The 22,019-nt window shown below is 39.6% G+C and overlaps 1 protein-coding gene across 1 annotated transcript in view; it reads right to left on the reverse strand.

Moving 5' to 3' along the window:
* Positions 1-22,019, reverse strand: part of pcdh15b (protocadherin-related 15b) — a 799,002-nt gene that overhangs the window by 704,402 nt on the left and 72,581 nt on the right. Inside the window, exon 2 of the mRNA XM_059653150.1 lies at positions 3,518-3,636. Within this exon, the coding sequence (XP_059509133.1) occupies positions 3,518-3,611 (94 nt within the window). The 5' untranslated portion in view covers positions 3,612-3,636. The remainder of the gene's footprint in view (positions 1-3,517; positions 3,637-22,019) is intronic.

The raw sequence follows: 22,019 nt of genomic DNA on the forward strand, positions 1-22,019 counted from the left end.
AAGGAAATATATAATCATGAAAAAATAAACAGCATGTCCCATCTCACAGAGGTGTTTGATTTGTAGCTTAAATCAAAAATTTTAGAACTGTATCAAAACTCAAGATTTATATGGCGATAGCTTCATATAAATCTTGAGTTTTTATGCAGCATTTGAGCTTTGGATTTATATATAGGATTTAAGCTACAAAGTGAATTATTAATCTTCAATATGATCTTCCTCATTTTTGCTTTAATTTCATCTTCCACACGCAACAGATTATGTTATCACTCATAAGAACTTCACAAGTCATTGTTTGACTAGAAGTCATTTTTTTACAGAAATTCACCCTTCGAACCCCTTCTGCTCTTTCCCTGCCTTGAAGACTGTTAATTCTAAAAAAATGCATTTGGTCCAACAGATGACAAAGCAGGTGCTGAATAAATTAGCCAGTATATTAATTACTTCATCAAGTGTATTGCATGACCTTGGCGATCTCTGTGAAATACTATAAATGTGAGGTAGTTGGCATCTGAATCAAGTCCCAGGCAGTCTTTACAAATTGGCACTCAGCAGTACTAATACCTTCATGCTGTCCCTATAAATGGTTACACACAATATCCTCAAATATTGACTGTGGTTTCAAATGAAGACACAGCTTCCAATTATCTGGAACTTAAGCAAGGACATTAATTGGTACTCGGTGGGGTGTTGGGGGAGTTTAGAAGCTTGTGGTCCCAGTGGTGACAAATGTGGAGCTTGAAGGACACTGAATTAAACACAGTGTGGTGAAGCTCGGTAGGTAGATAATCTACCTGAGGGAGCTAATTCATGAGAAAGCTTGAAATTGCCTTGCCGCTGCCCAACAAGTTTGTGACTTGTTGTGAAGAGGTAGCCAAGGTTTCGAACGTACTGATAAGACTCTTGACACATTGAGATGATTTTGCCCAATAGTAACACTTGAATCTTCCTTGTTGGAGAAAAGAGGGATCTTCATGTCAAACAACAAAGGTCAAGGTGGTATTAAACTGTGTGAACACTACATTTCAATGTTTTTGAAATTAAAGAGATTGAGAATTCAAAGAATTGAGTTCATCATCTCATGAGCCATTCGATTGCTTATGCACAGCTTCATGAAATGTGCGGATGTTTGCAGCCTTTTAGGGTCATACAAAGATCAGGACAACCACTAAAATTTATTTTTGCTCTAGAATGGTGAAATTTTTGGGATCAGTTTAAAATAAAAGCTCCAAACTTGACCTAACATAGAACCAGCAGAGGACTGCAGTTGAAGAATAAGTAACAATCTTAGTACTGATAATCAACTCAGAATTATTTTTAGGACAATTGTGCCAATCATACATCTTCCTAAAAGCTATGTTAGAAAGAAAATATCAAAACCTCTTACACAGCCTGTTAAGTAATATCAATGGCAATAAAATCTGCAACAGAGTGAGTAAAATCTCTGTGGTAAGATTAATTGAAATGTACTTGAGCTAATCACGTCTAGAGTTCACAAGAGGAATGATATAACTTGATTCAGACCTAAAGCAAAGCAAAATAGCCTGGTACCTTAGATTTATATACAACACAAAGGAGAAATCATGGGGGGAAAGAAAAAGTGGAAATGGCATAGACTCTCAAAAAAATTCCTTCTCACAATTTCAAAACACTAAAAGGAAAAATTACAATAACCAACAAATGGACAACATTTCTCTCACAGAGGAATTGATAGAAGCTTAGTATTTAACACTTAAAAGGGAACTTTCTGTAGTTAAATGCAAAGGTAAAGTCACCATAGTGCTACCGGGCCACAGTGAGAGACGACTGGTGATGGTTTAGTCTGATGGTCACTATTCTTCAGGTGAGGGGAAATGTTGAGAAGGAGAATTCTTCATGGTAACCTCAGAAGGAATTGAAACCAAACAGTTGGCATCAGTCTGCATCACAAGCCAGCTGTCTAGCCAGTTGAACTGATTGACCCCCTCTGTAAGAGATGCTTATCTGCACTTAGTATATTTCACTGCTTATGAAATATTAATAGCATGAGGAGCAATTGTCATCGAAGGCTTTGTGTGTGCGCTTAGGAAAATAATTTCATTAATTATCACTAGTTCACAACAGTGAATTCACAAAAGGAAGATAGAAAAATAGTTTACGTGCAAATAAAAAGTATCTAAATGAATGATAACTAATGTTAGTTCCACTTTGGTGAATATTTAAATAATTCTGTCAATTGAAATCAAAGTTGATAACTGCAATCAGAACCCATTCTATTCGTTCTGAATATTATGTATTTTTGCGGTTTTGTCACTTCCTTGAAAAGCATGACCACAATTTAGTGCTTTGCATCTGCTGAGGACTGGGGATGGGGGAAAGCTTGGGTGGAGAGCTTGTTGCTTTTTCAATGCATCCTCGCCCCACCTCTCCAATTAAAACCGGGGTTAGAAGGGTTGAGGACCACCTTCCTGCTCAGAGACCGATTCATGCTCTTAAGGTCACTTGAGGGTCTCTTACTTCCATTGCTCATATTCAATCAGTGGTAGGCTAGGGACCGCACTAAATAAGGAAGCCAATAGACCGTGAGTCTACTGTAGCGTAAGCTTTCCCTCCCTCCCTCTCAAGCATTTCATGCCTGACAAAAGGACATTTGGTGTGATGATCTACTCCATTTGGGAAAAAAATCCCTCTCTGTTTATACCTATTACCTTTCCTTCCTATCTAACTGAGCTAGGAAATCCCTTTACCCCAATCTTTGAGTTCTGGGATATCACTAACAATTCTTCATCTGGGGTTGGCCATCGCTCTGTGTGGTGCTTTTGACACACAGCACCTGGTACCTGGGTTTGATTCCACCCTCGGGCAACTGTCTGTGTGGAGTTTGCACATTCTCCCTGTGTCTGTGTGGGTTTCCTCCAGCTGCTCCAGTTTCCTCCCAAAATCCAAAGACTTGCAGGCTAGGTGGATTGGCCATGCTTAAATTGCCCATGGTGTCCAAGGAAGTGCTGACTAGGTGGATTAGCCATGGGAAATGCAGAGTTACAGGGATAGGGTTTGGTTGGGATCCTCTTCAGAGGGTTTTTGCAGACTTGATGGATCGAATGTCCTGCTTCCACACTGTATGGATACTATTGTTCTGTGGTGCATGGTCACATCATTGTAACAGTTAAATTCACCTCCCCTTGACTCTGTTCTACTTTTCAGGATGCTTTCTGTTCAGCTTACACAACAATCTACATCAAGATGTATTTCATTGTTAAAACAGAGCAAATTTATAGCAAAAGGAATGTGTGTAAAAGAAATGGGCCTGAATAAAAACTGATGAGTAAAATCTTTTGAAAAGACGAGAGTTGTTTTACTTTGAAACACTACAAGTTGATCAAAAGGAGAGCAAATAAATTTCAATGTTTAACGAAAGGAAATAATGTTCCAAAATTTAATTCTAAACAAACTTAAATGCTTAAAACTAATAGCATCATGTAGATCTTTAATTTCTAAAGTTACATTATTTCTCCTACTTATAATCAAGTTATCTCACCTTCAGGATCCTGGGCTATACTTAGTGTTGTCAAGGTAACTATTTCGAATCCCATAATCAACCATGTGAAGAACCATGGCAAAGGAGCCATCATCCTTCAATCTTCAACTTATACAAATCTGAAATAGAAAAAGCAAATCTTCAACTAAAAGAAGTGTTCAACAGCCACAGAGAATGCAGCAAATTGACAGCCATATTATGAATGCTCTTTTCAAATTTACTATAAAGCAGACAGGAGTACTTTGATGATTCATACTCCCTGCAGTAAAATAAGCAGAAAATTATATAGTTTGCACTCCCATGATAGTCCACTATGTCTTTTTTGCAACCTCCAGTTCCCAGAGAGACCGACAGATTGCATATTACACTTTGTAAGCAAAGCCATAGAAACTTAATTTTACCTGATTCTCCTAAAACAATGACAACAGTTAAAATGTTGAAAATAAACAGGTCATTATTGGTGCTAAATAGGCTGCAATATAATCAAGAATTGCAAGATTGCTAACTTGCATTCAGGATGGGGATATTGAAAGCAATTACATTAGAAGCGAGCACTTTAGCCGTGTCATCAGCCAGAAGGGCTTTGAAAACAGACCTAGCCTTCTACAAATCAAAAACCTGCAACTTTGTGTACAGTGAGGAGAAATAATATGCCACGGGGGTTGAACAAGTACATCTTTAGATATATATAGCATCGGAGGCCACTTGGATAACAAAAACATTTTTCTGCTTTACTCTAAAAGATAGTAAATACAATCCTGTCATAAAATTCACTTCTGGCTGAAATCAGGGCTCAGAACAACAGGGATACATCAGGGCCTAATAATCAGATCCGTGCTTCTAAAGGGACTACTGTGGTCTGGTCAGGGGCCCAGGTCAGACGTCAAAGTGGGGCCACATTTTCTCACTTTGCCCAAGTTGTGGAGTAGGCTTTGAATTTAACTGCTATAAAGATGGGCCCAACACATTTGCAGCCATTTCCAGGAGCCCTGAAGGGATTAAATCCCAATCATACTTGATCTGAAAGATTTATTGCCACTTACATTTTACAGTGAATAATGCAGTTAAATACAGCGAAAAGCTTCAACTGTCACCACAAACCGGCACCATTTTTCAATAGCTTATGAATAAAAAGGATAAAAAGATACAACTGAAAGAGAACCTTTGCTCCACTGACTCCACCATGAGACCTGAGTCAGCTCACCAGCGACATTCGCCACCGCGCCCCCGACCCCGCTACCCCTCCTCCACCATCACACTGCTGTCTGTGCCAGATCCACTGAGGCAGGAGCCACTGCTTTTTAGAATTGGATTCAGTTGGATTCTTTTGTGATTGCAATTTTTTCTTCCGAATCCAAGAGATTCGATCAACCATGTAAGTTTGTTGGTTATGATGGATACATCATGCCCGGAAACCTCTGATGGCAAAGTTAGGCGAGAATATGGCGAGAAACAGGACAAGTGCGAATGCTAGTCAGAAATCCATCTCAGCAGTGGGGGCTGGAGTCTGATGGGTGGGAGCTTAACTGGAACAGAGGTGAAATTCTTGTCTAATTAAGAGTGGCAAAAGGGCTCTCAAAGAGAAAGGGCCATTCAGAAGCCTTCCAGTTTCACCGAAGCACCCAAAAGCAGCTTGAGGCAAGTAATTGATAGGGTACCTCAACATGATGATGTAGCGGCTTCCAGGCTGCAAAAACACAGATTGCCAAGTTAGCAGAACAGCCAGGGATGCTGGGCCTGTTGGCCAAGTGAAACTCTGAAATTGCAAAACCCACCTGACACAGTGCAAACCCAGCTGCCAGGTGCTAGTGACATTAGCTTAATGTAAAAGGCAACAGTTAGTCTGCACAGGCATCCCCAAACAACTTATCCACTGAACAAAGGGCAGCCCAGACAGAAAGACACCGGGTCCTGCTAGACAAAGAAACTTGACAGTAGCATGCCATCTAAATGATTGACTCTTGTTTCAAACTCTTCAGCATATCTTCCCGGCTGGTCAGAACTACAGGAAGTTCCAGAAAACCATCTAAAAGGCATATAAACAGAGTTCACCTGCAGACCATTCTCTTGGAACAGCTCTTGGAATTGTCTGAGGCCTTCTGAGGAGACTGGCATGGCAAGAGGCAGAGACCAGCTGGCCATCATAAGTGAGAAAGGGAGAAAGCTGCTTTGCAGACCCAGAGACAGAGCCATAGAGAAAGTGATTCTGTAAATTTACAAGAGATGTGGGAAGTATTGTAACCATAAGCAGCCAAAAAGGATTACAGATGGTATCTTTAGCCTTAAAAATTATTGTAATTTTGTTCCGAATAAAGTGCAAATGTTTTGCTTTGATACCAGCTTGTGTTCATATTGAGTTGACTGCTTTGGTATTGCAGGACACCTGGGAAACTTCATTCAAAACATTCTGGTCGAAGTTGTCTGCAACTTGTTTAAAGAGGAACAAGACAACAAAGTTCCTTCTCAGTGATTATGGAAGCAATAGGACCTTTTTCTAAAAAAAAAGATTGATCGGAACTTAGGGAGCTCAGCCATGCTTTTTCCATGAAAATACTTTGGCAACCAATCAGTACCCATTTTCTTCTGTTGAGCAAATTGCTATGATCATTTGAAACTGGGTTTTCTTGCATTTGTCCTGACGAATGCCACCCATAAAGCTTCAGCAATATGTGAGCATTACTTTGATACCAGCTTGTGTTCATATTGATTTAACTGGTTTGGTATTGCGGGACACCTGGGCAACTTCATTCAAAACATTCTGGTCAGAGTTGTCTGTGACTTGTTTAAAGAGGAACTGCTTGTAGCAATATTCAAATGATTTGTTACCAAGCATCTGCTCATGATCGAATTTTACTTTTCAGAATGCTTAAAAAGACCGAAGGTCTATTTTGTTATGAGATGTGTCTTCTTTAATCAAAAGAAAATCAACACTGCAATCTCTGAGAAGGCACCAGAAGAAAATTAGATTTGTTCAATGCAGTGTGTGAACTGAAAACAATGAAATCCTATTAATATTGACTCGGTTTTTGCACTGATTGCCTAACATTTCTTATACATTCATATCCAAAGGATAATAGCTCAAGGTAGGATTTCTATTTCTGCTTCAAATTCAGATGTAAAGCTAATGTTCTTAAGCAATAAAATACTAACAATATCAGAAACTGGAACTGCCAATTCAAAACTGAGGTAATTTAGTGATTCGGATTCAGATTATTGATCGGAAGGTAGTGAAGTGTCAGTAAATTGTCCTTATCTGTAGTGTACTTTTAACTAGCTACATAAGGAACAAATGTTTTATCTTAGTTTACCTCAACTTTTAATAATGAAAAATTCTTAGATAAAAAGAAACAGGGAATTAACAATTTACATTTGTATAATTTTTAATCCTGAAAGTGGCCTAAGATACACCTTCAAAAAGAATGCATAAACAAGGAAAGGAACACCCGGCTGTAGATGAGTCAACCTGAGGCGTGAGAAAAGTTGTCAATAACTTGATTTATGGGATGATTTTTTTAAAGGGTGAAAGAGATGAGGAAAGGCAGAGATTCAAACAAAAGATAAAGGAACTTAAGTAGTAGAATGAGTTACGGTAATGGAAAAACACTGGAAGTACAATTGTGTTAAGAAATTGCTAAAACCTGATCCTTGTGGAAAATTGAGATGTCCCACAACAAAGTATATTGGGGTCAATCTTCTGTATATTTTTTGGCAAAATCTGAGGTGCATTGAGTTTTTTGGAGGGTTTCTTGCTGAGAGGTCTAACAAGCTCTCTCACTGAATCTTGCAAACCTGACTCATTAACAACCTACTCTGCCCTGTGGTGTGTCTCATGTCCAATGTGCACACAGCCTTATCAAACGCTATTCTTAGAACAAATCACCACACAGCAAATATCCCAGAATAACACCGACATCTCTTGCGCCCACATCATCTTTAAAAGCCTATTGTAGCGAGATAAACACTGTCAATCTGGAACAGTTCTGCTTGGTTCCTGATAATTGCCCCAGACATAGCAGGCAGGATGCAATCAGTGACCCGCTTTGTAGGCAGGCTGTGGACTTGTCTGAGGCCTGATGATATCTACATCAAGCTTCCTGAGTTTGCAGCAAGGCAAGACCAAATTTATATGAGTCCAGGATCTCTGGCTTAGGTACAAAAAGCAAAAAGGCAAGGCAAGGAAAGTACAAGACACAGATACTGTAAGCATCCAAGTGTACGCAAAGTGAGTGAGTGTCATGACAACAAATGAATGGCCAAGATGCAGCCTGTTAGAGTCCTTGAGTTGGGTACATATCCCTGTGCACAGTGTCCTTCCTGTAGTATTAAATTAATGTTTGTCAGTGCAGCACAAAGTGTAACACTGAAGTGCAGAAGCAACCTGTAAATGAATTGGAGGGTGCTTACAGGCTGGCACCTATCAGATGCCAATGTCCATAGATGAAGTTCATGTGGCTGATGCCCATGGAGAATGGCCCGAGATTTTGGTCATTTCTAACACGGAAGTTGTTCAATGCAATGGGCAAGCTGAAGCTGCCATGTTGTTTTTCTGGTTTCCTGATTAAGCTTTCCTAATGTCTACCTTATATAGAGAGTTTGGGAAGATGGGAGTATAAATATTATTGGAGTGAGTTTAAGCATTCACAAGGGTGCTTTGTAAGCAATACTTACCAACAATTGGCATTGCACAGATGTCTAGTGAGAAACTCACTATGTCACTTGGATGGAGTAATATGATCTCAAAGTCAAAATGGGTTTGCTGCACATGTTGCCCAATTATGCACATGCCTCTCCATGGAAAATATTGTAGAGGAGATGACTGAGTTATGGGCTACTAGAATTGAAAGGATTAAGGTTAGTAAGGAGGAGGTGTTATCAATTCTAGAAGGTATGAAGGCAGATAAATTCCCTGGCCCAGATGGGATTTTTCCGAGGATTGTCTAGGAAGCTAAGGAGGTGGTGGCGGAGCCTTTAGCCTTGATCTTTGAGTCCTCATTGTCTACAGGTTTAGTACCAGAGGACGGGAGGATAGCAAATGTTGTGCTCTTGTTCAAGAAGGGCAGTAGGGATAACCCAGGTAATTACAGACCTGTGAGCCTTACGTCTGTTGTAGGAAAAGTTTTGGAAAGGATTACAAGAGATAGGATTTATAATTATCTAGCAAGCAACAATTTGATTGGAGATAGTCAGCATGGATTCGTCAAGGGCAGGTCATGTCTCACAAACCTCAATGAGTTTTTTTGAGAAGGTGACCAAGCATGTGGATGAGGGAAGGGCAGTTGACGTAGTGTACATGGACTTCAGTAAAGCCTTTGATAAGGTTCTACATGGTAGGCTATTGGAGAAAATACAGAGGCACGGGATTGAGGGAGATTTAGCAGTTTGGATTAGAAACTGGCTTTCTGTAAGAAGGCAGCGAGTGGTGGTTGATGGAAAATATTCAGCCTGGAGTCAGGTCACTAGTGGTGTGCCTCAAGGATCTGTTTTGGGACCACTTCTGTTTGTCATTTTCATAAATGACTTGGACACAGGCATAGGTGGATGGGTTAGTAAGTTTGCAGGTGACACTAAAGTCGGTGGAGTGGTGGATAGTGTGGAAGAATGTTGCAGGTTGCAGGGAGACTTGGATAAACTGCAGAATTGGGCTGAAAGGTGGCAAATGGAGTTCAAAGCATGATAAATGTGGCATGATTCACTTTGGGAGGAATAATAGGAAGGCGGAATGCCGGGTCAATAGAAAGATTCTTGGTAGTGTGGATGTGCAGAGGGATCTTGGTGTCCATGTACATAGATCCCTGAAAGTTGCCACCCAGGTTGATAATGCTGTTAAGAAGGCTTACGGTGTGTTAAGTTTTAGTGGTAGAGGGATGAGTTCCGGAGCCGTGAAGTCATGCTGCAACTGTACAAAACGCTAGTGCGGCCTCATTTGGAATAGTGCATGCAGTTCTGGTCGCCCATTACAGGAAGGATGTGGAAGCATTGGAAAAGGTGCAGAGGAGATTTACCAGGATGTTGCCTGGTCTGGAGCACAGGCCCTATTAAGAAAGGTTGAGGGACTTGCGTCTGTTCTCATTGGAGAGAAGGAGGCTAAGAGGGGATTTAATAGAGACATACAAAATGATCAAAGGATTAGATAGGGTGGACAATGAGAGTCTTTGTCCGAGGATGATGACTTCAACTTGCACAAGGGGGCATAGCTGCAAATTGAGGGGTGATAGATTTAAGACAGATGTCAGAGGTAGGTTCTTTATTCAGAGAGTGGTAAGGGCATGGAACGCCCTGCCTGCCAATGTAGTGAATTCAGCCACATGAGGGGCATTTAAACAGTCCTTGGATAAGCATATGGGTAATGATGGGATAGCGTAGGGGAAGGGGCTTAGATTAGTTCACAGGTCGGCGCAACATTGAGGGCCGAAGGGCCTGTTCTGCGCTGCATTGTTCTATGTTCTATAGTGCAAGTCACTCATAGCCATAAAAGGTTCATACTATTGGTTTAAAATTTCTATTTTCAAAAACAGACATTCTAAAATTTACAAACTTTCCTTTAACAAATCTATTGTGGTCATTTAGATCTGTAAACAGGCTCAGAATTTTTAACAATCATATTTGCACGTTTAAGCTGTGCATTCAAACAAAATTGTGGTGTGGCAAGGTACAGAAAACATCATGAGTTTCAAAAATCAGTCACCTTTCAAACCTTGTACAGTTTTTCTGATCTAGTTGCTTATATTTACCATGCTCTAATGCACAAACTTCTAATCTAGTTCAGCTGAGGTCTTCAGGGCAAAGCCTGTGAAGTTTCTGAACTCCCATGTTGATTTGCAGCCATTTCAAAGGAAAGTTCAAGGCTAATTACTTTATCCTCTTTCAAAAAATTCATTATACCGGACCCACAAGGCTCTTTGGGACATGTCACAAAGGTTAAAGGTGCTATGTAATCAGCTGTTGCTGTTGCTGTTTTCCAACAATCAGACAGGCCCTCTTTTATAGTGTATAAATTCATTTGCTTTTGTTCTTTTCAGTTGAAATTCACAACGAATGCCTTCATTGCTCATCTCTCAGAAGACATCATGAAAGAAAAAAAACTAAAAAGTACACCAGGGAAATTCAATAGCACCAGACAAAAACTGTTCCATCTGCTGTTATTGCTGAAAAAAAGGGACAGTCTTTCAAAGATTTCATCACAACAGACACAAAAATGCTACATTTCAAAGGGATCAATTGGTCAAGGTGTTGCCATGGAGAATGCACTAAAGAATTGTTGTCTCTCATACTTCTGTTTAGTTCAAAAAAGTACAATGGCTGGGCATGCTAATTTTGCCTGCAGCCAGAAGGTCAGTGCCTATCAATACATGTAGCTTCTATCAAGCATAAGCACATTGCAAGTATAACTGATAATCTTAAATTGGCTGTGAGCGTACTTCCCCGCATATTTGAAATTGTACAGTAAGCATTGTCCAACTGTGGAATCACATCTAATTTAAGTCATTATGAACCAAACTTCCAATTTTACATTGGAACAGACCTATCTGATTGAAATCAGGTAAAGAAAATAATGCAGATATGCACTCCCTTTTTCCTATCAGACTTCAAAGTCAGGTTGCTCAGAGGTACCCAATCACTGGAGCCTGTCCAGAACCTGATGCACAAAGGAGGAGAAAAGCTCACACACCATGTTCTGAGCATTGCAAATGTGAACTGGTTGAGTACGGTCAGTACTTTGCCTACTGTGGGGAGACAAAAGGTCATATGATTTGATACAATTCACAAGTCATTGGGACATACGGTCTACACTCCTGACATTGCATTAGCACTAGCTTTTATATAGCCATTGTGGGCTAAAGTAGATCAACAAAATTCGCCACCGTGCTGCCTTGTAATGATGGATCTGATTATCTTTTCCAAAACTTCAGTGTGACAGACACGCAGGTCAATATTCGCTGTAATTTCACTTTGCCGTGCATGAGCGATTTAAAACACAGTGCAAAGTTTTTAAGAACATCATGCATCTTAAATGCAACAGCAGCCCCAATTGGGACAAATTTCAGACTCTTGTATGGCTATGCACTCGTTCAACTTGGAAGAAATTGGAAACGAGGAGTGCCATTCACAACCTTTACTATAATGGTTCCTTCCAAGGTCCCTTCAGAACATCTGGATAATCATGCCAAATACATTACTTTATGTATGAAATAGGTGATACATGCATTACCAGTAAATTCAATTTCCTCCTCTTCATTCCCATTGAGCAAAGGTTAAAACAACTATTCTAAAGAATAGACACCAGAATCTAATTTTCTTCTCAGATGCTGCCAGACCTGCTGAGTTCACCAGCACTTTCAGTTGAAATTTCAGATTTTCAGCATCTGCAGTTATTTTGCTCCTACTCAAATGCCTTCTTGCCTACTTTAACATATTACCCATTTCACGAGTAGGGGAGGGATTGATGATATCTGATGACAATGTCCTTTTCTTCTTGGAAGCACAGAGTTGAGCCAGACTGTGTTTCTAAACTGTCATCATTGATGTGGCACCACCCCATGAGGCTGAATGCACATTTTAAAAAAGGTTCCCTGTCTCTAACATCATCTCTTACATTCTCGCAAATGATATCATTGTAGCAGCCTTATGAAACACCAGAGGGCAGATACAAATGAAGCTCAGACAGCTACAAAAATCATCACTGTGAATACCATTACTACTTTGAAGCACATCGCATTACAATCCCATCAAGATCTTCAAGATGATTAGCTACTGCATACTCTACAACTCCGCGAGAAAAAAGGGCTCTAACCACATTCAGGAAAAGGTCAACAACGAGGATCAGGAGCAGGCATTGCATTTTCTACACAATGACCAATAAGAGCCGCTCAAGTCAATGGCTTGGGTTTTCCTGTTGTAATAATAGTGTAACTGCGAACATTTTCTGTCATTAGTTCACTGAAAACTGATATCAATTTTTGAAGTCTGTACATGCACCGAATAACGAGCACATCCAGGAGTAGACTTTTAATTTGCCCACGTTTCTAGGCACAAAGCCATCAACACCATTCCCAATGCCCAGCTGTATGCTCTCGACATCGCCAAAACTTTAAGCCTCGTACAGGCAGTGTACCTACTCTCGAGCCAGTTAATTGAGGCCATTAATTGGCCAATTAATGGCTTCTTAAAGAGCTCTGCCAACAGGGTAGAAGAGTTGGAGCCAAAATATAAAGTCTACTGTCGTGATTGTAACCAGGTCAGCCAGCTGTACATCAGAACAGGAGTTCCCTGGTTAGGGCTGTTAATGTGATCCATTCAGGGAGCTGGGGCAGGCGGATAAGATCAGGAGTGTCAGTGTCACTGACAATCTGGTGGCTGACACTATAGGAGGCAGGACAATAGTCAAGGACTGTTCATTTTATTTTAACTGAAGAGAGTGAGTGACTTGGTGATAGGATATTGGCCTCTGTGAAGTTATTTCACCCATTAGATCTCAAGGCATTTGGGAATCCCTTATCCAAGTGTGGAGTCTATCTAATAGTCCCACACTTTTTACACATAGAGTGGTTCATGAGTAGAATGAATTGCCAGAGGAAGTAGTGGATGCAGGTAGTTACAATGTTTAAAAGACATTTGGATAAGTTCATGAATAGGAAAGGTTTGGAGGAATAGAGGCCAAATGCAGGCAGTTGAGACTGCTTAGTTTGAGAATATGGTCAGCATGGACTAATTGGACTGAAGGGTCTGTTTCCATGCTGTCTGACTCTATGCCTCTCTGACTCTAATTACTACATAACGCCAGCTAAATATTCTAGCAGGTAATTTAATTTGTGCAATGTTAAGTTCCTCTAACGAGCAATTCTAAATTTCTTTTGGGTAAGAGTTTATTTGATTTGAGATCGAAGATAATAATAAAAAAGATAATTGTCATTTATTTAGCTACATGACAATTTAAGTTAACAATGAAAGATTTTGAAGTTTTCTCTTTTGGTTTGTTCTTTGTGAATGTCAATGTGTTTGATTCCTTGTCATGTTATCTATAATTAGGTAGCGGAACTTCAGCGGACAGCTTATTTTCTCCAAAATCATTCCAACAGTTGTAAACCTTCAGTGAAGATTTTGGAAATAGAGAGATAATATCCCATTTCCTACACCAGCTGGTGTTTGAAGAAGATCACATCCACTGTAGATCCGTCAGCCCAGAAACCATACTGTGGTTCTGGAGATGTTCCGTCTGCTTCAACACTGACCACATATTAAAGTTTTATTTGAATAGCTAATGTTATTATGAATGCCTCTGTTCGGGCTCTATTGTTGCACTGCCAGCAAAATTAACTTAAATATAACAGAACCTTGCTTATCGTCAAAAACAGAGGGATTTAGATGGAGTTAAGTGTCACATACGTAGAAGCCTTCCCACATCTATCCCAACAAACTAATTAAAATCACAGAAAGCCGTTCTATTTAAGTTCCTGAGTTAAATTCCCAGCAAGATGTAGGCAAAGCCTCCTGCATTGAATATATTGAGAAAATTAAATCCTGTGGCTTGATTCCTCTTAGTCTGTGACCTTGACAGTTTCCTATGCAGAAACTGAACATCAAGCCTGCAGAGGTAATAAATTTGGCCAGGTACTTGTCAACCAGAAAACACAGATCAAATCAGTTCAACAATCTAACTCTGAAATTCAGAATCCAATAATCCATTACTGTACCTGGGGGATGGCGAACTTACAGCCCCAAAATTAACCCAATAAAAATTGTGGGCTAGACTTGAGACCATTGTTGATCATGGCTTTGCACAGATTGTCAAAATTGTTTCTAACACAGCCGTTAGATTACACGTGTGTCTTTCTTCAACAAATAAAATCATATTGCCTGACATGGAAACTCACTTGCATGGTTTAAAATCTCACCCTTCACTTTCTAAAACAAAAGATTAAAAATACATCGGGGGAAACCTCTTGCTAAACAGAAAAATTCAAAATTGAGGAGCAAAGTGAAATTTGGGTCAAAGTCCCAATTCTCTATCTAACACAAAAGCTAACACTGCAGTACATATTTAAGATCCCAGCATCAGCATTCCCTGAGTTATTCTAAGTTATTACTGTTTTATAACCACATATGTTAGTTTAGTGTACACTAGGGAGCAAGTAATAAAACACAAGATGTGCCATCCTGGTTTAAACCCTTCAAATGTAGAATTAGGGCAGTTACATCTTACACTTTGACGTCCTAAACGCAGAATTTAAAGTAGAACATAAAACATTGGCAGAAACCCACATAATTCCTATCACTGGCTCTCCCACATTGATTCACTAAAATTTACAACTTGTACAACCATTACAATATTAGGGCTTCTCCCACACCAAATTTATTAGAACAAAATTGCTGAATTACACTTTATTTCCGTTTCTAAAAAAAATTACAATATACAATACAATACAAATGCACATGAAAAACATTAATTGGGTTTCTACCTCTAACATAACAGAGAATAATCTACAGTAATGTCAATGGAAATAAACATCAAACCGTAAGAAATATATGAAACAAAAGCAACCTCCTCACTAGTCCTGCAAGTTATAGCACAAGAACTCACTTGCGAATGATAAAAGATGATGGATTAGAAGATTGTGACATTTTATATTGCAACTAAACTTGTTTGACTTTTTGTGCTGACATCACTGGCTTGTAATCAGCATGTTTCTACCTCTGTCTGTCTTTGCTGTATATCAAATTATGTGCCTGAAGAAACAAAGTGCTCAAAAATGATTTAACATTTTCTTTTCCTGTGAGCTACAACCAGAGACAAAATAGTTAACCTGAAAGAAAAGGCAAAGTCTGCATTATTTGCACCTGCCAAAATGGCAGCTTTAGGTTTCAATGTGTTTTTACAAAAAAATGCAATTCAAGAGCTCGATTTCATATTTGAATTCATAATGTAATACTATACAAAAGCACAAGCTTAGACAAAAATATCAAAATTCATCTAAATACTACAACTAATCTCCAACTCACTTCTATTTTGGAAATGCAAAAATATATTTGTTAAATTTGAAGTTCTCAATGTGACACTAAGCTTTTAAATTCTGCTAGATGACAACTTGAGAACCCTCCTCCACAACTAATGGCTTTGTCTTCAGTCGTAAACTGACAGACTTTATTCTTGAGCCTGTATCATTTAATCACTGTTTCTTAATCTGCATCATCATGTCTTTTTTTTTGAAAAACCTTGAGAATATCCTGAACTGCTGTACTTTACACCCTTCAGCCAAGTATCTTGCAAGTTCCAACAACACCATTTAAATTCCAGTGGTCCTATTTAGTTTCAGGTGTAACATCAGAGAACAATCATTTTGCAAGGGAAATCTGGCCCAAGGACACAGACTAATAAGAAAGCAATGTTCACTTACACAGTCTTATTATTGTTCAAAAGAGTTCAAGGTACTTCAGAGAGACGTGGTCAAACATTATAGCTGTCAGGTCAAAGAAAGTTGATCAAAACCTTGGTTGAATAGGCTGAATGCAAAAATAGGCACAAAATGCAAGCAAAGGGAGGAATAAGGAATTGGCTTGAAGAAAGAATGCAAAAGTCAGGTATTTCAGAGGATATCAACAGGCAAGGTCCTGAAGATAGTTAAGCAATGGGTGATAAGCTTTTGTTAACTCTAAGTATTGGAAGATCAAGCACGAACCTAATTAGGCAATGCCTACTGGATGAATGGATTTTGATCTGGAATAGAATACGGATGTTGATTGAACTGGAAGAAAACTGCACCACATCCAAGATTGCATTTCAATGAAACCATCTAATCACGACACAGTAAAGAGATCTAGGGGTGATCAAGTGCTGGAAACTGGAGCCCATAGTGGTCAGAACATTAGAGGTTTCTGTATTTGGCTACGATCAGAAAAATAGTAATGACAATCAGATACACAGTGGAGAAGGAAGTAACAGAGGATGGCATCATCCATCATGCCAAAGTACGCAGCAAAGTCAAAAATGGACAGCCCACTGCAATTCAAAAAGATAGCTCACCACTACCTTCTCATGGACAACTCGGGACAGAAATTTTAGAAGAATTTTACAGTGGAACTATTCTTGGTCATTTTGGTCAGAATTATGATTGATGTGCTTTAAACACAGAAATAGCAGCATGAATTTGGAAGGTGGCAATATAGTCAAGTACCTGAGAAAAAAGGGAGATTGCAATTAAGACAGCAATTCACAAGGATAAAAATACTCACGATGGATTCTTGAGGAAGCTGCGATAATCACAGTTTTGAAAGAGAGTAAGGATTACCTGATGGAAGCGAAACATTTAAAATGAGGACTTGAATGGACTCAGGATGGGAAGTCAGGTAGTCAGCAGTTTAATGGGAACAAGTGTAAAGGGAATAGGAGGAGGTTTACGCAGATTTGGTAATCGCAGAGAGGACATGAAAGGAAGTCGACCAGGAAGACGGATTAATGGGTAAGGTATACTATGTAGAGTCATACAGCACAGAAACATACCCTTTGGTCCAACATGTCCCATGCTGACCAAGTCACGCCAAACTAAACTGGCCCCATTTGCATTTGGCACTTATGCCTCTAAACCTTTCCTATTGATGTACCGGTCCAAATATATTTGTTGTTAAAGGGAAGACTAGAGCAAGGATAATCACCAGATGCACAGACGCGCTTGGTAGTGAAGGAATTAAGCAGGGGTTTGCTTTCTCTTCAAGACTCAGGGTAATGGGTAATGTTGGCAGAAGAGACTTAAGTCTGATAAAATTTTTGAAGCTTGATGAACAGACCAAGGTGGTTTAGGATCCATGGGGTATACATTCAAAAATAATAAGTCAGATTTGTATATGTACAAATGAAATCAAACTTGGGCACAAATCCAGGAATAAAATAATTTTTCACATTAAAGTATTATGTGAGACACATACTGAAATATTCAAGTTAAACATAAACAGACATAACATACATACACAAATCACAGTAAACATTCTCTGCCAAATAATCAATGTACAAGAACGCAAACCCATACTTAAAAGGAAAATATCAAGATATTTTCCACCATACTCAACAATCATCTATTTAAAATCATTAAGCTTCAGTTTTGTTTTAAAAAGAACTCAATTTATTTTATTTTTGAAACTTTGAATATTGATGCTCTAGAGGTGATTATCTCTGAGAAGGGCTAGTAGGAACTGCAGATGCTGGAGAATCTGAGATAACATGGTGTACAGCTGGATGAACACAGCAGGCCAAGTAGCATCAGAGGAGCAGGAAAGCTGTTCTTTTGGGTCTGGACCCTTCTTCAGAAAATAGATCCGAAACATCAGCTTTCCAGCTCCTCTGATGCTGCTTGGCCTGCTGCATTCATCCAGCTCTACACCTTGTTATCTCATTATCTCTGAGAAGATTGCCCATGAAAACAATCTCACGTTGCCCTGGTTTGATGCAACTGAGTGCCTGTTTGACTGCTCATAAGGTAATTAGCATCAACCATGATGTGTGATTGGACTCACATGGAGAACTGATTATGTACAGATTTGGGGTGGCACAGTGTTCCAATGGTTAGCATTGCTACCTCATAGTGCCAGGTGCCCCAGTTCAACTCCACACTCAGGCAGCTCTCTGTTTAGAGCTGCACATTCTCTCCGTTTCTGTGTGGGTTTCTTCCCATACTTTAATGCTGTGGGTGTTTGGTGGATCAGCCATGCTAAATTGCCCACAGTATCCAGGGATGTACAGGCCAGGTGGGTTAGCCACGGGAAATGGAGGGTTACCGGGGTAGGGTAGGGGGTTGGCTCTGGATAGGGTGCTCTTCAGAGGGTTGCTTTGTACTTGATGGGCCAAATGGCCTGTTTCCACCCTGTCATGAATGTATGATTCTATAGGTAGTAGGAACAGGTTCCTTCCTAAAGAACATTAATGATGGAGTGAGATCCATGGTTAATTTGTACTGACAACATTTTATACTTGCAGATTTTTAGAAATGAATTCATATTTCCCATTTGATTTGAGTTTTCACTTTCTGGATTATTGTCTGGGTTTCTGAGACAGCCTGAGTCCTATGTCATCGAAACAATTTTGAACCTTACCACTCACTTCTGGTCAATAACAGTCACTCACAATTTACCCTTCCTCAATCACTGATAATCACATTATCCTCTTACCATCAGTACATAATTGTAAAGTCAGCTGAAGTTCCACATTCTTGCGCAAAGGTGATCAATTTAATTATGAAATATCAGAGGCAAAACTAATCATCCTCGTGTAATTTGTCCATGTGCTTATTTCTCTGTTTGAGTGCTCCTACGAGTTTCTTCTTCAGCGGTTGTACCATGACTAACGGAAGACCAATCATCTTCAACTGAGAAGGCCACTGATGGCCTTGGTAGGTAGACCTGGAGAGGGTCTGATCTCGAAGCACTCAACTTCAGACTGCACCATTCTTGAATGGGTGGCTGACAGGCACCAGTAAGGATGCTGGCAGAGTGACCAGGTGGAAAGATAATAAAACCTCAAACCCTAACACAAACCAGCAGGTTAGTGCTTTGTGCAGTCACTGCTTTTCCCTGCCATTTTCGCAATCCTATCAATCGGTCGAAAGGATTGATGGACTGTCATTACGTCCCAGAAAACTGCTGTAAACACTAGTGTCTGCAGCCACAATGGTAGTGGTCTGATCCTGCAAAGCAGAACTTGATGGATGTTATTTGTGGAAGCTATGAAATCAGATGTTGCACCTGTTTGGGTTCCAGAGGTGCACTGATGGGGGTGACCACCTGTTCCATACCAAAACAGATAGGCTCCATGCTCAACATAAAATCTAGCGGCAAGCCTCTGTAAGCTACTTCACATTGAACGTACGGCTTGTGGCAGACCTCTCAATGGAATTTTTTTGTTATATACTGGTTTTCTCCTGCAGTCTCACCCCTCAAAATCCTTAGCTTCATCTTATGCAGTTGAATTTATGTGCGGCCTTATCGTCCAGCAAACTGGAACTTTTCAGTGTTCATACCCACTCCCAACTATGCACTTGGAATTGGGGTCACAATGGGCAGAATTTAAAATCATCCAGTACTACCTCCATCACGGTAGTGGGTTGGGAGGTCGGATAGAATGTATAATCAGCTGAGAAGGTGAGGAAGACAACCTGTTACCCTCTCTATTAAGATAATGGATTTTGAATATGGCCTTTCCACCTCAAGGCCAATTGAGATGTGTAAAAGGCTGATTAAGTGCCACATAACTGTATCATCCCACTGACTAGTATGGCAGCCTTGCCAAATGGGATGCTGCCAGATATGCCTGGCAGCCTTCCTCCACCCTGTGCCACATGGACTGTCCTGCTGGTGATAAGACCCCTTGCTCAAATCTTCCCATGGCCTCCACAATGCTTCCAGTGAAAGTGTTGGAAATGGAGAACTGTTGTCCATCTGGTTCACGTTGAAAGGCAAGAGAACCCTCATGGTAAGAAGTTAACTTCCTGAAAGGCATTTCACTGAGCTTTGTGGAAAAGGCCAGGCCAGAATTGTCCACAGTTTTGGCCAGTGGAGAGGTCCTCCACCGAAGCCATTCAATTCAGCACACAATGTGCAAGTCCTGTTTCTCAGGTGTTCTCAGAGATATTCACATGTCAATATCCAAGCTGGTTAAGTATGAAATCAATTTTCAGTGTTTCTTTACCTTCAACATCCCACACTGACTGGTAAGATACTGACTTGAGTATGTGATAGAAAAGACGTCAATAGCCGTGCTGTGGAGAGGGTAAGGAGAAATAAGATACTAAATCTTACTCAAGTTACACCTTCAGAACGGGAGGAATTGTGAACGAGAGAGAACTAAGTAGAAAGTCAAAAGATCAAGCATGTAAATACACTTGTTATCAATCTGTCCAACATGACCACTGATCTTGGCTTCAGCAATCCATTTCCTAAGATTACCAGTGCTCTGCTCTTCTTTATGGTTAAAAATTTCTGGAACAATCAAATTCGTTCCTGCTGTTGTATTCTCATTTGAGAAACTGTGAGCGAGTTTGAGAGATGTTGACAATTCATATTAGGTTGTTAAGCTTCTTCTTTCATTCCAGCCATGCACCTGGAGCAACACCATTTGCAATAACGTCCAGCAGTATTGCCTTCTGAGCATATGTATATAGTTAGTCATACCCCATCCATTGTAAGACCACCAACATGACATGGATGTAACTCATCCTTTCAATTTTTGCTGCAAGGCCTTCAACAAGTTGTTAACAAAATTAGATATTCATCCTTATTCATACCAGTTTAGCTATTTCTTAAGTTACAACAGTCAGACTGAATTTTAAGATACTTACTTCCACCATTTGCAGCAACAATGCACCTTCCCATTAATTTTCAGAATACCGCCTCAAGATATCAGGACCCCTGCTGATATACTGCCAATGAACAAAACTGGAATTACTATCTACCCACTGCAATCACTTAAAACACCAGGAAGCCATAATTTTATTTAAAGATACCATCATAATAAATAAGCACAGGTTAATTATGTGCTATTGCGCCAGTTTCAAAGGATTAACTAATTTTACAGCTAAGTTGTGTTTGAAAATAAATAATGTCGAAGAAACTCTCAAAACTTTTAACAATTGAACTAATGCATCAAAACTGTTTAATGAGGCTGTTATGAATTAACTGCAACCAGCATAAACAATGTGAATCTTCTTTCATTATTCTCTAAATCACTTCGCAGCACATAAAAATCAGAACCTACAATTCCTGGCGATTAACTCGAGATTTTCTGCTGACATTCAGCAGGTTTCTACAGACAATAGACATTTCATAAATGAAATGAATGGACACTTGTTAAATGGCACTTAACCTTTTAAGGCATATTGAAAAATTGAGTGGGTTATCAATGACGAGATTGTCACTGCCTGGAGACATACACATGGCTTCCCAAGATGTGACATCATTGCAACAGATCATTATTGTAGCTATCTTAGTTGTGCCTGATATTTCTTCAATTAACAACTTTCTTTTCCCTAGATCTGCATGCTCCCATAACTTTGTCAAGCAATGTGTATATTCACAGAGAAAAACAGTTATTTTATCACAACTCCTGCCAAGTCATTTTTGCCTCAACTTTTCAACTGTCAGCAGATTTGTTTCTGCTCAGAAACAACTCAGCTACAATTCTGACCTCATCCAAAAAGAAAGTGATAACATTCACTTCAAGTTAGTGCTAAAAGTAATTTTTAAGATTAATGAGCTGCCTTCCAAAAAAATCAGGCTTATATCTTTAATATTTGCTCTTGCTTTTTACAACAGCCTGATTTTGTTTTCTTTTCCAAGATGAGGAATTGACAATGCATGTTCAAAAACAGAAATAGACACCCACATCCCATGAACAAATTTAAGAAACACTCTAGATGAACACCGTCTTATCCTATTTCAACCACTTGATTGCTCTCCCTTAATCTTGTGGTATAATAATGGATTTACCCATTCCTGCTGGATAGTTGGTAAATGTTAAATGAAA

The sequence above is a fragment of the Stegostoma tigrinum genome, chromosome 20 (assembly GCF_030684315.1).
Source record: "Stegostoma tigrinum isolate sSteTig4 chromosome 20, sSteTig4.hap1, whole genome shotgun sequence".
NCBI lineage: Eukaryota > Metazoa > Chordata > Chondrichthyes > Orectolobiformes > Stegostomatidae > Stegostoma > Stegostoma tigrinum.